The sequence below is a fragment of the Quercus suber genome, unplaced genomic scaffold (genome assembly GCF_002906115.3).
Source record: "Quercus suber isolate HL8 unplaced genomic scaffold, Cork oak 2.0 scaffold_629, whole genome shotgun sequence".
In the NCBI taxonomy this organism is placed as follows: Eukaryota; Viridiplantae; Streptophyta; class Magnoliopsida; order Fagales; family Fagaceae; genus Quercus; species Quercus suber.
In genome coordinates, this window is record NW_027070071.1 from 236,436 (window position 1) to 247,992 (window position 11,557).

Below are 11,557 nucleotides of genomic sequence, written 5' to 3' on the forward strand. Positions count from 1 at the left end.
ACTATTAAAGAAAGAATTAAAGATCATACACAACACGTACATATGCTATGAATGTAAAAATACAAAAAAAAAAATAAAAAGATCGATAAACACGCATGATGAAAAAAAAATATGGAAAAAAAGCTAGGAATAGAAAATAAGATAAAGATGATTGAAATCTTCTAGAAAGTTTCAGATAATGAAAAAAAATGAACACAAAAGTTAAGATGTTAAAACTTCCAAAAAGGCCAAAAAAAAAAAAAATTTCAGAAGATTCAAAGCTACAAAAGCATTGAAATATATATATATATATATAATTATGCAAATAGAAAAATACAAACCAAAAAAAAAAAAAATTTCAGAAGATTCAAAGCTACAAAAGCATTGAAATATATATATATATATATAATTATGCAAATAGAAAAATACAATAAAAAGAAGGATTACCCTCAAAAGAATAATCCATGATTATAGCTTCTCTACTATTGAAATATGACTCAATAACTTGAATCAAAAAACTAAAAAAAAAATTGTAAAAACAAAAAGCTCACTATAAAGAGAGAGAGAGTATGAAGAATGAACTAAAGTTTTAGGTTTTTTGTCTAAAGAAATATAGAGTGAAATTTATTTGGAACGGTGTAAAATTCATAACTACCCATTGGAATGATGAAATTGTACAACAATAGTGGTAAAAATAGTACTAAAACAATTTGCTTAAGCAGCCAAATGAATAGGTACATTTTTCTGTGATAGTGTCCATCTGTAACAAAACATGGAACACATAGTGGACAAATCATCATATATTGTTCAAAACAACCAAAAGCAATAAACTAATGCAGATACCAACAAAAAAGGACAACAACTAAAAAAGAGTATGTTTTTTAAAGATAAATAGAGCCGAGACAACAGCAAAGACACTACTTCAATGTGATTAACTTTAAACGGGACATGAAAGAAGTGTAAAAACCCCAACTATGTAAACAATCATAAAAATCTCAAAAGCATAAACACATAAATCCATTACTAATGTCCAGATTCCAAAGCGTAACTACTTTTAAAGCCTTTTATATTGTAAATTAGAGATAAAAAGAAGGAAAGGCATACCTTAGGAGGCTTGACGCCTATATCCTCATGTCGTTCAATTGCCTCTTAATCAAACCTTACGAGCCATCTCACCAATGATTAATCAAACTGTAGGGCAGTCTCAACCTTCATCATAGTCAACATTAGATTAATCAAACCTAAATAACCAAATCTAAATCTTATTTTAATGCCTAAGTTTTTGTCTATTTTAAATACCTTTACCAGTTGTGGTTTGGTTTCGACAATAAGAGGGTAGTGGGATGCGGCCACGGATTTCTCTTTCTTTCTCTCCCTATGCGATTTTCTTCTCGATGACATACAATGAATAGATAGGGAAAGTTTCGCTTTAGAGGATTTGGAGAAATTGTTTCACAGTTACCCACTGGAAATAAAAGTCAGAGAGAAGGAGAGAGTATAGATATAAGAAAAGAAGTGTTTATTTGATCTTTTGTAACTGCTACCCGAGAGAAAGCATTGTGTATTTAATTTACTACAGGCAACACCAACACCAACAGGTGGTAAAAATTTCACTGAACCGGTTTGCTTAAGTGGTCAAATGAGAAGATGTTTCAAATTTTCTATAATGTAGACGTGTCAGTAATTTATGTAACCACATAGCGCAATGAAGAGTGGTCAACAAAATTCAAACGTTTCGGCTCTTAGTTATTATATAGATATGCCGTATAGAACCTTCAAAATGAGCGAGAAACCAAACAACAGATGTTTACCTAGGAAGTTAGATGTTCCATTCCATCAAGAGAATTCTATTACATCAGCAATAACTTATTGTTCGCTAATGCTAACAATCACCACTCATCCCAATTGTTTATGAAGTCATCCCACATGGCTGCAGCAATTGACTCTCGTAATGAGAAAGCCGCTTGTTCCTGTATTGGAGAAGACAACTGCATATCAGGAAGTTCATCAAATTCGGGCAATTCATCCACCATCACCCCTTCTACACTAGTAAACAACCAATCATTTCTCTCCTCTCGCCGGATGTAGTTATGTAGAACACACGCAGCTATAACTATGTCCCTTTGTATATGAAAACCATATTGAGGGGCAAGTTTGAGAATGGGAAATCGAGTTTTCAACACGTTGAAAGAGTTCTGAATGACATTCCTTAGAGAAGAATGCCTGTGATTGAATAATTCCTTCCCATTTCTAGGTAACTGATTAGCACCTTTAAATTCATGAAGTTGGTACCGAACCCCTTGATATGGAGCAAGAAATCCTTCCATGTTTGAATAACCAGTATCCACAAGATAATACTTTCCTGAAAGAAAAATCATCAATAGATGAATTAAGGATGATTTTTTGGGTAGCATTTGTAATATCCAGAAATAATAAGATATGACAGGCAAGTAGCATTTTAAATGATTTAAAAATAACTAGTGATCAAACCTTCAGGAATTTGAGGGAAATTCTGATCTGGGTCATCTAGGACTGCCCTTAATACTCGTGAATCTGCGGCCGAGCCTTCCCAACCAGGATAAACGAATATGAACTGTAGGTCAAATGTGCAAGCTGCCAATACATTTTGAGATAGAATACCTTTTCTATTACGAAATCGAGATTGATCTTTTGCTGGGACATGTGCAGGAATTTGCATACCATCAATGACTCCAATACAATCCTGAGATGAAAGAAAATAGAGTCAATGACATAATATGATGCATGTGAAATAAGGTGGGAAAAGCAGGTGCTTAAATATAAACCTTAAAATATGGGAAAAATCTGTTGTTTCCAAGGATTTCTGAAGGAGTGTTGAGAGGAGGAGGTTGTAAAAATTCACGTGACAGTGACTTGATTGCCCTTAACACATTATTAAAATGCCGACTAATGGTTTCGCCTGAGTGTTGAAACCGCTCTTGAATTACTCTGTTACGTTCATTATGACCAATGATGTTCAAGAAAATTGCCAGCTGCTCCTCTATCATAACCCCAGCCGTGTCACGTAACATGCCTCTTTGCCGAAGAATGTCACATAACTTGTGAAATACATGTTTATCCATCCGAAACATTTCCCGACATCCATCATCATGACCATTAAGCACTTCAGTCATGAAACTACTTCCATGAGGTGATAAATTACGAGGCTGCTTAGTTGTGCTATTATGATAATAGTAGCCAGCAGCTGCTGCAACTAATTCCATCTCATCCAAATCCAAGTCATAGTTGTCCATGCCAGCAAGTGTATTATCTGTATAATAAAATAAAAATACAGTATTTGCAATACAAGACAATCACTAATGAATATAAACAATCAATTGTTCTTAATAGTAGTTCAATCATGTCTTATGGCCATAGTTAATCAACAAATACAAAGTAGAAACTAAATCTGTAAAGACCATTTAAATCATCAAACTAAAGTGACAAAGCCATGAACCACAAAGTTGAACTAATTACAAACATAAGAGTTACTTAAGATTCTTCATGATTGTACAAAGCATAACTTTGAAACCAAAAAGAACAAAACCAACAAGGTAGTCCAATTCATTCAACCAGAGGAAGCAGAAAATTTTCCCTGCAACCATGGCAACCGTCTCTCACTCTTAAGAGATATAAAAGTTTCTCTGGCATTGGGGTTCTCAAATAAATCCAAAGCAAAAAAGTAAATCCTTTGATCAACACCTTGCATCTCGTCTAATACTTTTATGCATTTGCTTATAGAAAACCGGTCCTCATTCTTCATAATTGCAGTTGCCCTCATTTTTGAAGCAGCGGCTATTTCTAGCATGGCATCCACTATAGCATCACCAGTAGCCTTGCGACTTCTCTTCCTACGACCTGAACTAGATGGCATCCCAGACTGACGCTTGTGTCCATCTAACATGTTTGCATCATCTCCGGAGCCCGAAGAAGCATCCTCATCCACAAAATTCATCGGTGCACTAGGATCAATAGACATGGTTTAGGTCTCAACATGATACACAGAACTTTTTCCCAACTGTCGTCATTCCAAAATAACAATAAAGCCCATAATCATTCCAATTCTCTGATATGACAATAAATCATATCCACAAGAGGTCAGTCACCCAAAGACACACACACACACACACACACACACACACACACACACACACACACATGCAAATAGATAAACAGAACTGAGAGAGAGGGAAGAAAAAATGAAGGAAGAAGAAGCAAGACAAAGGAATTAGTCATGCATCCATCATCATTTTCAGTTTCTATATAAATCAATGGTTCCCCATATCAATATGCTGAGTTACAAAACTTCACATAAAAGAAGGATAAACAAATTATCAAAAAAAAAAAAAAAACCAGATTAGTAAACAAAGACTGCGATCATTACCAAGCAATCATTTTTTGGTAATTGATTTTCTCGATGAGTTATAGAAGTTTTATCAAAAGAAAGAATAAGCAAACCCTAGAATAAGGTAAGTACACAGTAGAGGCGAAAGAAAAATTATTCATCAAAAAAAGAAAAAAGAAAAGCTAAGATCTAAAATTACAGGGATCCAAAAATTCTGTCAAAGATGAAGTAGCGAAACCCCCAAATGCCCTTGAACACTCAAAAAAGATCTAAGAGAGAAATTTTTGGTATCTTAATTTTAAGGTAAAGAGCTAAACATTGTTCCATTTATAATTTTCATGCAGTCACGGTGATTTCATTCAGGCAGTCCCATGTGTGAAACTTATTTTCCCTGGATTTCTTGAAGAAAATGTTTTGTTATTTCATTCTCTAAGGGCACAACCAAAAAAGAAAAGAAAAAAAGACTTATGCAGTAGGTTCCAGAGAGGCAGTGTTGGAAAAAAAAAACACTACACACCTCTAACACCCTGAATCTGAAATAGAATTCACTAGTGGTTCCCAATTCTAATTACTATATGTATGTGCACTGTTTCTCAAAACACGCATTTCCCTTTGGTAAATGCTCTCCAACAAAACTTAAAATCACATGAAACAAAGATCGGGACAGAATATATGGAACAAGAAAGTAGTCTAAGGACAATGTTCATCTATGAATTACTTACCAGCTTAATAATAATAATAAATTCATCGAGAAATCAAACAAAATATTGTGAATATCAAAGTGAGCAAGAACATGTTAAGTGGTGTTGGATTAACAACGTAAATCCAAAGAACAAAACCTCAGAATCATCAACATTATGGGCTGCGCCAAACAAATACAACGACTTTGGCTTATCTGAGAGGTGGGTTATTCATAGTTTCAAGAAACGAAACAAAAAAGAATTCACATTTTATGTTAGTGGGTTTTCTTGGCAACCAAACAGAGGATAGAAACAATAGAAGCGAATAAATAAATAAATATACAGAGAGGAAACGCAAACTCACCAGAATGAAATGCCTATGCCAAACCCCAAAAACCCTTTTCTTCTTCTTCTTCTAAAATTATTCACTCACAGTCACTGCTATGCTTTTTACCGATCAAAAGGGTTTTTTTAGGGTTTCTTTTTCATTTTATTTATTTATTTATTTTTTAATTTATTTATGTACGGTTCGAAAACAGGGAATATGGAGAGAGGGCACCATATGGGGCTTTTGGAATGGGCAAAGCTGCAAAAGAGAGAAATTATATTGTTTTTATAGTGGATCATGTTATTTATCTACAATTCTACTAAAGATTTTATTTATTTAAAATTTTTGAGTCAATACTGGTAGGTTATTTGAAAGAAAAATGATATGTTTACAATATTTTTACAACAATCCTAAGTGGTAGGTTGTTACTAATTGTTATTGTTAGGGCAAAAAAGTAATCTTAGTGTTACTTTTAAATTTGAACCAATAACAACTAACCACCTATAATTAGTTGTAAGAATGTTGTGGATATAGCATCTCTTTGTTTGAAAATGTTAATTAATCTAACGGTTCAAAATTTGCTAATTCGACTTGAAAAATACTGAGTCGAATCCGAATTTTTTTTTTTAACTCAAACCAAAAATAGGTTGACTTGTGACCCGACTCAATTTTTGCGGATTAACCCGGTCCAACCTGCAACCCGAACCATATTTTGGGGTAAAAAAATAATAAAATTAAAACAATATCATTTTAATTGTTTGTTGTGAGCTTTAAAGAAACAATTAAGACCTTAATTATATGCAAATGAATTGAAAGTTGAATGGTTGTGACATTTTATAATGAGTGAAGATTTTTAGGTAACAAATAGTAAAATACATACCAAGATAATATAGTTATAGTAGAGTTAAAAACATATATTTAAAATTATAGACATGTATGAGAAACATTTATAAATGTGAAAAGAGTAAAGAGAAAGTATCAATGAAATTAGCATAAATTATGAATGTTTAGGCCTAATTTTTAACAATTTATGTCTAAAATAAACGGTTTTTAAAAATAAATTATAATATTTTCTGGAGTATGTGTTGCTTAACAATAACATGATATTTATAAAAGAAACCATATATCAATAAGTAAACAATCAAAATTTAATGTATATTCTCAAATTGAAATATATAATAGATTATAAAATTAGTTTTTAATATTGTAAATTTCTTATATATTTTTATTCTTTGTTTAATTAGTTATCCAATAAGGCACTTGTAATTTTGTTTTATGTCTTGAGATGTTGTTATTGTGTAGAAATTAAAATTGTGTATTTGTTTTACTTATCCTTTGTACTATTTTTTTTTTTGGTTAATAATGTTGGGTTTTGTATAATTTTAAAATTATTGAACAAGTATTAATTTATTTAGTTGAGCTCTTCTTGATATGAGTGGTGAATTTAAAATAAAGCATTTTACATCAAATAATTTGCTGTGCAACTTTCCAAATGGAAAATACATGTTTTCTTAAAAAAAAAAAATTAATGTGAAAAATATGGGTCAACTCAACTTGACTTGCAACTCGATTGACCTGACCCATTTCTAACTCGCTAAAATATGACTTTTTTTTTACCCGAATCCATTTTGACCCGCAACCCGATTGATCTGGCTCAACCAGCTCATTTGCCTCGTTGTACATACAATTTTCGTAAAAGATAAATCACACGATTACAAAATAGTGCAACAAATAATCAACTTGTATTTGATTTGTATATATGTGAGTACAATCATCTATATGAATCTTTACAATGAAAGAGTACAGTAAATTCCTCTGATTCGATCTCCAAGAAACGTTACGATCCGAAGGTGCTATGAAGCTTGATCTTGAATCGTGCTTTGATGTCTCAAAGTTGAATGAATAGTTGAACGTGCTTGATTTGATGCGAGGGCCGTTGGCTTGATCTTGAACTAGATTAAAGGAGAATCCCCACTTTGATTTGAAGAAGTAGGAATAGGCCTTGATGAACAATGGAACTCTTGTGAACTTTAGAGGTGACTCTCTATTTTGGCAGAGTGTCAGTAGTGTTTTCTCTCTAAGTGTCTGTGCCTTTCTTATATGAGAAGCCCCTATTTATAGGCAACTCAATTATGATGGGATAGCAAAAATTACCATCTATGGTTCGTCCAGAGGAGTCGTTCATGATCATCAGTTACCCAAATGACCAGACCATCTCTGATTTGTCCAGATGTGTCGTCCCTGAGTATTGATCAATTGAATAAACCTCAGGGAATCAGGTCGGAAGAGTCGTCCATGTGCAAAGCTCATGGACGACCACACAACATCAATCTTTACACAAAGAGTCGTCCATGGGATAAGCACATGGACGACCATGTAACACTCGGTAAAATTTTGGAATTCTGGAGCGGTTAATCAACCCGTGTTCATCGCCAGCAATTTCTCCTAAGTATGTAACTTCCATCAGCGGTTACTACTTCTATAGCCATTGGGGAAGTTATTTCCGTAATTTCGGACTTCCACGAATCTTGGGGAAGTTACTAAACCAAATAACTGCCCCAAGGTTCCCTATATAAGGGTCGGTCTGAATCAAGCACAGGTATAAGACCATTCTGACATTACTACAATACAGTTAGAATTCCACTTGTGAGGAAGATACTAACTTAGCCATCAGAGGGTCCTAAGCCGGTTCACCCCAGTCTCCTCTGACAGCGTGTTTATTTTTCAGGTCTTCGCTACCACTTTCAGCCCATCGAAGCCGAGTCGTTCAGCCTACTGATTCTATTCAGCATCAATTGGCACCGTCTGTGGGGAATTATCTGTGAAAACTTCAAGTTTGATAGTTTATTCTTCTCCGACAAAAGGCTGTATGGTTCGGACTAGATCAAGGGCCACTAGCCCAGGCCACTGAGAGAGTAGGGATACTTCCAGCCATCCCAACCGAGATCGCCAATCAGCACCTGTCATGCAACCTCCTTCCATCTAACACATACAGTCCATGGCAGCTGACATGGCGGATTTAACTCGTCAGAATCAAGAGTTGACTAAGGAGATAGAGAGGCAGCGCCGTGAAGGACATCCAGAAGAACAAGCCCAAAGTCAAGAAGATAGAAGGGGAAATGTTGAGTCCGAGAATCAATCAAGGGGCACCACTTCGCGAAGGGTGCCAAACTTGGAGAAAGAGATAGATCAGATGAGGAAGGTTATGGACGAGATGAAGGAGAACATGAGAATGAAAAATCCTGTAGAGGATGTGGTTCACCGAATAGATTCCCCTTTCACGGCTTCCATCAATGGCCATCCCTTGCCTCTAAAGTTCAAAATGCCTTCCTTGGATTCATATGATGGAGCACGCGATCCTTTTGATCATATCGCTACTTTCAAGACTACAATGCATCTCCAAGGGGTTTCGGACGAGATTATGTGCAGAGCCTTCCCTACCACACTTAAGGGGCCAGGGCGAGTGTAGTTCAGCAAAATACCCCCGAATTCTGTAAGTTCTTTCGAGGAGTTAAGCAAATTATTTGTTAATAATTTCATTGGAAGACAGAGACACAAGCGTTACTAGTCTAGCTTGTTAACTATAGAGCAAGGGGAGAATGAAAGCCTGCGTTCCTTCATCACGTGCTTCAACAGGGAAGCCCTAACAGTAGACGAGGTGGAAGACAAGCTACTATTGGCAGCCTTCCACAATGGGGTTAACTTGGACTTATTCATTCACAAGCTGTATGAAAAGGAGCCCCAGTCCATGGCTGAACTCATCCATTCAGCCCAAAACTTTATAAACGCAGAAGACGCAATCATAGTTAAAAAGAGGAAGAGAGCTGAGAGAATGGAAGTCAACCCCACGCGTCACTCTGATCAAAGGCCTCGTCCAAAGAATGGACGAATGGAAGATAAAAAGGATCGAGATAGAGATAGCAGGAAGGCAGACCCATCAGCAAGGAATCAGAACAACACACCCTTAAATGCCCCACTCGATCAGGTGCTCATGCAAATCAAGGATGATCCTTCCTTGAAGTGGCCAGAGAAGATGAAAGGAGATCCTAACAAGTGCAATAAGAATAAATATTGTCGCTTCCATAGAGATCATGGGCATGATACGGACGAGTGTTATGATTTGAAGCAGCAGATTGAGAATCTCATTAGACAAGGAAAGTTAAGGCATTTCGTTGGAAGGGATCATAGAGATGAAAAATTGAAAGCAAAGATGGAAGAGTCATCACGGCCCCCACTCGGAGAAATAAGGGTTATCATTGGTGGGACTTCGACAGGACAATCTTCCAAGGCAAAGAAGACGTATCTCAAAGCGGTGCAAAACGTCCAACTTTCTGGACGACCTCCAAGGAGGAGGGCAACAGACAAGCCAACCATCTCTTTTACGGACGAAGAAGCTGAGAGAATTCATCATCCACATGACGATGCGATTGTCATTACCCTACTTATTGCAGATTATACAACCAGAAGGGTGTTGGTGGATAATGGAAGTTCGGCAGATATATTGTATTATCCCGCCTTCCAGCAGAAGAGGCTTGGACGAGATCAACTTCGTCTAGCATACTCACCATTGATAGGATTTGGAGGAATGAAAGTGCAGCCCGTTGGCACCATTACATTGCCTGTAGTGGTGGGGTTATACCCACAGTAGATAACTAAGGAAGTGAATTTCCTTGTGGTGGATTGTTCATCCTCATACAATGCCATCATTGGAAGACCAACTTTAAACAGTTGAAAGGCAGTAACATTTACCTACCATCTATTAGTCAAATTTCCTACGAAATGCGGGATTGGACAAGCACAAGGAGATCAGTTGGTAGCCAGAGAATGTTATCTAGCCATGTTGGCTGTGGATGTGCAGATGCAGACTATGAGTATAGAAGAAAGAAGAATTGTTGCAGAATCGACTGAAGTATTGGAAGATGTTTTATTACAAGAAAATGATCCTGAGAAGTTCACTAGGATTGGAACAGGTATGAAGGAAAAAGCGAAAGAAGACCTTGTCTAGTTTCTGAGGAAGAACACCGATGTTTTTGCATGGAGTCATGACGACATGCCTGGTATTGATCCAAGGGTAATTACTCATCGATTGAATGTGTTCCCCTTTTCTAAGCCTGTTCGACAAAAGAAGAGAGTCTTTGCTCCTGAAAGAGAAAAGGCTATCAAGGAAGAGGTTCAGAAACTGACTACAGCATATTTCATCCGAGAAGTCTATTACCCGGATTGGTTAGCAAATGTAGTGATGGTAAATAAGGCAAATGGCAAGTGGCAGATGTGTGTAGACTTCACTGACTTGAACAAGGCCTGCCCTAAGGATAGTTATCATTTGCCACGCATTGACCAATTGGTGGATTCCACAACTGGCCATCAGTTGTTGAGCTTCATGGACGCCTTCTCATGATATAATCAGATAAAGATGGACAAGGCTGACCAAGAGAAGACCTCTTTTATTACCAGTCAAGGTTTGTTTTGTTACAAGGTGATGCCATTCGGTCTAAAGAACGCAGGGGCAACTTATCAAAGGTTGGTGAATCATATGTTTCGTCCACAGATAGGACAAAATGTGGAGGTGTACGTGGATGACATGCTTCTGAAGAGCTTAGACGAGGGAAGCCACTTGGACGATCTTCAGGAAACCTTTGAAACACTTAGGCGATACAAGATGAAACTGAACCCAAGTAAGTGTGCGTTTGGAGTATCATCAAGAAAGTTTCTAGGATTCATGGTTTCACAGAGAGGAATTGAGGCAAATTCAAACAAGATCCAAGCCATATTGAACGTGGAACCATCGAAGAATATCAAGGAAGTCCAATCCCTTACTGGACGAGTTGCAGTTCTTAACAGGTTTGTTTCAAAAGCCACAGACAAGTGTTTGCCATTCTTTAAAATTCTCAGGAAGGCATTTGAGTAGACGGATGAGTGTGAAAAGGCCTTCCAGGACCTAAAGTACTATCTTACTACGACTCCATTGTTAAGTCTGTCTGTGCTAGGAGAGGAACTATATCTCTATTTAGCAGTGTCCCCGCATGCCATGAGTTTAGCATTGATCAGGGAGGAAGAAAAGGTACAAAAGCCTGTGTATTACGTTAGCTGAGCATTGAGAGGAGCAGAAGGAAGGTACCCACTGATAGAGAAGTTAGTGTTTGCACTGATAACAGTTTCTAGGAAGTTAAGGCACTACTTCCAGGTTGATGTCATCAATGTCATGAC

At 36.6% G+C, this 11,557-nt stretch overlaps 2 protein-coding genes across 4 annotated transcripts; one reads left to right on the plus strand and one right to left on the minus strand.

The window, feature by feature from the left end:
- Nucleotides 1–1,785: 1,785 nt before the first annotated feature.
- LOC112012297 (uncharacterized) lies at nt 1,786–5,596 on the minus strand. Of its 3 annotated transcripts, none has more exons than XM_024044683.2 (5): nt 5,387–5,596; nt 3,700–3,959; nt 2,784–3,268; nt 2,470–2,701; nt 1,786–2,341 (listed from the first exon to the last, which is right to left on the minus strand). In XM_024044683.2, exons 2-5 carry the CDS (start codon nt 3,950–3,952, stop codon nt 1,869–1,871), a joined length of 1,443 nt encoding a protein of 480 aa, XP_023900451.1. In that variant the 5' UTR covers nt 3,953–3,959; nt 5,387–5,596; the 3' UTR covers nt 1,786–1,868. The 3 variants fall into 3 exon arrangements, with proteins under 3 accessions (XP_023900451.1, XP_023900449.1, XP_023900450.1); XM_024044681.2 differs by having other exon boundaries at nt 3,700–4,015; nt 5,387–5,595; XM_024044682.2 differs by having other exon boundaries at nt 3,700–4,063; nt 5,387–5,595.
- A 3,502-nt stretch (nt 5,597–9,098) lies between these two features.
- On the plus strand, nt 9,099–10,355 carry LOC136064125 (uncharacterized). The gene is made up of 2 exons (XM_065765453.1): nt 9,099–9,971; nt 10,209–10,355. The coding sequence occupies exons 1-2, from the start codon at nt 9,099–9,101 to the stop codon at nt 10,353–10,355; spliced, it is 1,020 nt and encodes a 339-aa protein (XP_065621525.1).
- Nucleotides 10,356–11,557: the final 1,202 nt, after the last annotated feature.